The sequence below is a fragment of the Columba livia genome, chromosome 1 (genome assembly GCF_036013475.1).
Source record: "Columba livia isolate bColLiv1 breed racing homer chromosome 1, bColLiv1.pat.W.v2, whole genome shotgun sequence".
Lineage (NCBI taxonomy): Eukaryota > Metazoa > Chordata > Aves > Columbiformes > Columbidae > Columba > Columba livia.
The window spans coordinates 42,296,797-42,301,901 of NC_088602.1; the positions used below are offsets into that span (position 1 = coordinate 42,296,797).

At 37.6% G+C, this 5,105-nt stretch overlaps 1 protein-coding gene across 1 annotated transcript; it reads left to right on the forward strand.

Moving 5' to 3' along the window:
- Positions 1-487: 487 nt before the first annotated feature.
- LOC106145663 (coiled-coil domain-containing protein 70) lies at positions 488-3,014 on the forward strand. The gene is made up of 2 exons (XM_013366760.3): positions 488-630; positions 2,019-3,014. The coding sequence occupies exon 2, from the start codon at positions 2,077-2,079 to the stop codon at positions 2,773-2,775; it is 699 nt and encodes a 232-aa protein (XP_013222214.1). The 5' UTR covers positions 488-630; positions 2,019-2,076; the 3' UTR covers positions 2,776-3,014.
- Positions 3,015-5,105: the final 2,091 nt, after the last annotated feature.

Consider the following 5,105-nt stretch of genomic DNA (forward strand, 5'->3'; position numbering starts at 1 on the left):
ATCTTCTAATTCAAAAAAGGTAAAATAATTGTCATAGAATGCATGGATTTTGTTTGAGTTGGAAAAAAGTAATGTTTTCTGTGAGGCAATGAAGATTTCAGGCAGCCCGCCATCAGACTCTTTTATTATATAATTCTCACTTTCCATGTACATTTACTCAAACATTTGTAATGCCAAATACTAATCCGAGTCTTGTTTTCGTAACATAGAGACCCTATATAGTTTCATTTATGGAATTTCCATAATTTAGAAATAACTCCAACTACAGCTGTCCCAAATTTATGCTGCATAGCTAGGAATAAAAGCTCACTTTCAGAGTCTATATATGAACGTGTTTAATGGCATCCATCAACACCAGTGGCAAGAACCATTCAGCCAGCTAGATAATAATATTTTGAATTAACATAGTATATGAAGAAACATGAAAAAAATATTGAGAAGTACAAATACTTATACCCTACAAATACTTATGCTTACCTTCAGATGGTCACAACATTTATGCTCACCAGTGCCATTCATTGTTGGATCACTGATGCTATGCATTCTAAAATGACATCATTGAAGACAGTGTCACCAGACAGCTCTGCCGTGAGCTGCCAGGTGGCAGACTGATTCAGGGATAACACAACGGTAAGTACTGTGTGATTTCCTTAATTTATCATAATTTTCATAGAATATTTGGGGTTGGAAAGGACCTGCTAAGGTCATCTAGTCCAAACCCTCTACAATAAGCAGGGACATCTTCAATTAGATCAGGTGGCTCAGAGCTCCATCCAGCCTGGCCTTGAATGTTCCAGGGGTAGAGGCATCTACCATGTCTCTGGGCAACCTGTTACTGTGTTTTACCACCCTCATTGTAAAAAGTTTCTTCCTCATATCTAGCCTGAACCTTTCCTCTTTTAGTTTAAAACCACTACCCCTTGTCCTGTCACAACAGGATCTGCTAAAAAGTCTGTCCCTATCTTTCTTATAGGCTCCTTTTAATATTGAAAGGCTGCAATAAGTTATCCGCAAAGCCTCTCTTCTCCATGCTGAATGCCAACTCTCTCAACCATTTCCTACTGGATGCTCCACAGATATAATGTAGTTTCTCTGAACATCTGGTAGTTTCTTCATTATATATATATATATATATATATATACATATGTATATGTATTTTACTGTATGTATGAATTAGATAGTAAAGTGACACAGTGACTAATTTTTTAGAGTTTCCTAGAAAACACCAAGCATATATCCAAAACATGCCTGATATTACAGTGTTGTCCTGTGTATAGAAATTAGGCTCCTAAACATACTGCTTAGCCTGTACTTTTACTCCAATCTGGACAATGTAACATTCTCCCAGAAGGATAGAATAAGGAATAAACAACAACAAAAAGTGTTTAATTGCCCCTTATCTCAGTTATAGAATTGAGTCTGAAGAGAGGAGCTCATCAGCTCTATCTCTTAGGGGGTTATAGATAATTTTTGTCCCTTTATATGTACATTTTATTGGTATTTATTTATCTGAAAGATAAGGTAAGCTCAAATTCAAGGTTGTCCCTGACCTAGATCAAGATAGTTGTAATAGAAACAGCATTAACAGCAAATTCAAGTGTAAGTAAGGTGACAAAGGTGACAGTTCTAGAAAAATAAATACTTAATGACACGATTGAAAAAAAAAAAAAAAGTAAAAAAGAAAAGCAAAGAAATTTACACCTAAAGATATATGTTAATCATCTGTATTTCTCCATGAATGCATATGTCCATGAGAAAGACTGTCAAAGTTTTAAGACTCTAAAAGGAAATATCCCTTTTTTCTTCATTATAATTAACTCAGTCTTGTGAAATTTAATGTGCTGTATGTATTTCAGCACACACAAAAATATACAATGCTTGTCAAATTCTTTTACTATTATTTTTATTTCACATTTAGTGTTACATTTATTTATTTACTTATTTATATGTTATTCTGAGTAGAGTCTTATGGGCCCTTAACCTCTATTTTGATTTCCATTACTACTGAATATGGAAGATGGAATCACCCAGCTAGACCACAACACAGCCCCCAAGTGCTGCAGCTAAGTGACAAAATGGCTAGCTTAAAGAAAAAAGATCCCTCAAGGGACACCAGCAATTTGTCGCTGCTGCCTGCATCTGCCATCTCCCCTCGCACGACACGATTTAGCCAAGCACTTTGGAAGGAGAATCAGTCTCTTCGAGAAGAGAATCAAAACCTTCAGCAAAAGAACAGAGCTTTTCGTATGGAGAACAAAGCCTATTATAAGGAGAATGAAAGTATCCAAAGAGAGAACAAAGTCCTTTGGGAACAAAATAAAGTCCTTCAAAGGAAGCATAGGGACTCTCCAGAGGAGGAAACAAAGCACCTTGAGAAACAGCAAAAGGCCCTCCAACAACAAAATAAAGCCCTCAGAGAAGAGATTAAGGCTCTCAAAACACAAGAAAGAGCATTTGCGATGGAGGAAAAAGCTCTTCAGCAAGAGATTTTAGCTTTATGGGAGGAAAACAAGGCCTTCAAGGAGCAGCTTAAAGCTCTTCAAAAAGATGACAAAGCCATTCAGGAAGAGGAGAAAGCTCTTCATGAGGAAAAACATGCCCTCCATGAAGAGAAACTTGCCCTTCAAGAGGAGAACAAGGCCCTTCAAGATGAGAAAAAGGCCCTACAAAGTCAGGAGGAAGCCCTTCAAGAAGAGCACAAAGTCCTCCATGAATGGCAAAAGATGCTTCAAGAGGAAGAAGAAAGCAGTATAAGTAAAGAATCAGATGCTTAGGGTGATTTAGCAGGATTAGTAAAGAGTTTACAAATATAGGAATTTTCGTTGTTAGTCAGATATTATGGCCTCACCTTCATTACAGAATATCAGCAGCAAGTAATGGATAACCTGAGCCATAAAGCAGTCTGTTAGGCTTAGTACAAAAGCCTATGAAGTTGGAAACTGGTGAAACATGTGTGTTGGTATCTGGAATCCCTCAAGCCTAATAAATTACTGTTGGCAATACAATGCATACCTGCAGATGTCTGCTTTATTGAGGTGTTGAATACCACAGAAAATAAGTGTCTTGTTATAGTATTCAAAGTTTAGATTAACACAATTTTTTTTGTTATAGAATATTGGAATATATTCATAGAAAATGGATCTTGATAATAAACACTAAAGTCATATACAAGTAAGACTGCATCAGACTTCCAATATTACATCTAAACTTAACCAGTAAAACCATGTTTCTGAAAGCAGCTGGTATGAAACATTTTCAGAATGTTAATGAATCATTTGCCTCAGTTTTTCCTTCGAAGATCCAGTTAAACATGAGTTTTGAGAGAGAAATTCAATATGTCTGTGTTACTAAACAAAGAAGATTGGGAAGCAAGCTTGAATACAGTCTACCTGAACCAGGAAGTTTTTTCTATTTCTGCTTTGTGTAGCTCCAGCAGACAGTTTCCAAGGCTATAGGTATGCACAATTACTCCTAAAAGCAATGGTTAGATGAGCCAGGGTTTTTCTTTAATCTTATACATTCCTCCATCATCAGCCTTGTGGGCTTTGTACACTTGGACAGACCTGCACACATGTTTGTGTCACATTCCAGTACCCATAAACCAAAATTGTACTATCATATGATAAAAACACCGCCCTTGTGGTGTGGAAAGATATTATTTCAATATCTTGGAACTGGAAAACCACACCAGAATAAAAACAGCACATTAAGACTACCTGGTGTGCATAGGAAATCAGGGACAAGAACTCACTGTGTAGACCTGGCTAGTCTGCTCTAGCTGCACCCACACATAAGCAGATTGCCACAAATGAATATTTGAAACTTGGCCTTGGGTCCAGGTCTCTGGAAGATATTTCCTGCTCTCCCAGGAAATCAAGTTACCAACAAAATGCAATACAATCCAGAATATTTGTTAGTGTAGAAACAAAAGTTCTAGAAAAGGAAGTTATCTGGTCATGGCTCCAAAATCTCAAAGAGAAGTGATATTGCAGGCGAAGTGGAGCAAAGTCATGTATAGTTAGCACCTGAGACAAACAGGTTAATATTTCTTTTCTTTTGCCAAATAGTAAACTCTTAATATAAAGGCCAGAGAGGTTTTTGAAAGCTGAGCACAGTGGTGTACTTGTGGACGTCTAGTTTGGTAAATCTGATACAATTTGGAAGGCATATTTCCCTGAAGAAACATTAAGAGTTTTTTTCTTGTACAGATGATTTCCCAATTAGAGCTCTGATGTATCTTGTCTTCAGTTTAAAGGTTTGGATTCATATCCTTTCTCTTGATTCAGATACTTTGCATGTTGGAAGCATTCTGGACAGACATCTGTCACACAGATCTTTATGGTCAGAGGGAGCTAAGAAGTGAACTATGGTTCAGTACATGAACTTTTTTCTGGATGCAGACTAAATCACGTTACTACGTAAATATAATATAATGATTTAGGTGGGATGTGACCTCTAGAGGTCAACTGGTCATTCACTGAAAGCAGGGACAGATTTCAAGTTACCTTAGAAGGAAAACATTAGGCAAGGTTACATCAGAATGGAGGAAAAACAATGTCTCATATTTGCCTGGTTCCCCTGCCTGATTCATCCATCTAGTGCTGGACAAATCAGATGTTACGAGATCATCAGCCCATGTAGGTCTGCAGTGGTTTATTTTCTACAGCAGGAATGTCACACTAATTTTCATCAGGGGCCACATCAGCCTCGTGGTTGCCTTCAGAGGGCCGAATGTAATTTTTATATTGTATAAATATAGGAGTAGTTACATTTATACATTCCTAAAATTACGTTTGGCATCCCTGTTCCGCAGCCTCATGTTACTTCACATGTTCTTGGATGATTCTGCTGCCTAATGGTTCACGTTACTGATTTCTGGTTCCACCTATGACAAGTCCTGCCTCACTGGTAAAGAATATATTGGCCCCAAAGTCTGTTAATGAATGAAATAGTTTGTCTTTCTGCCAGTTCAGGTGTCATTTCAGCAACAGTCTTGTAGCTGTTTCCAGATTTCTCTCCTCTGCAGTGTGCATGGTAGGCCAGGAACTCCAGGTATGGTGTGGCAGATGTTGTGGGCAAAATGGTCTCAACCTGCGGAATTTGA

Coding starts and splice junctions, on each gene's coding strand:
- LOC106145663 (XM_013366760.3), top strand. CDS start 2,077: ATGGCTAGCTTAAAGAAAAAAGATCCCTCAAGGGACACCAGCAATTTG.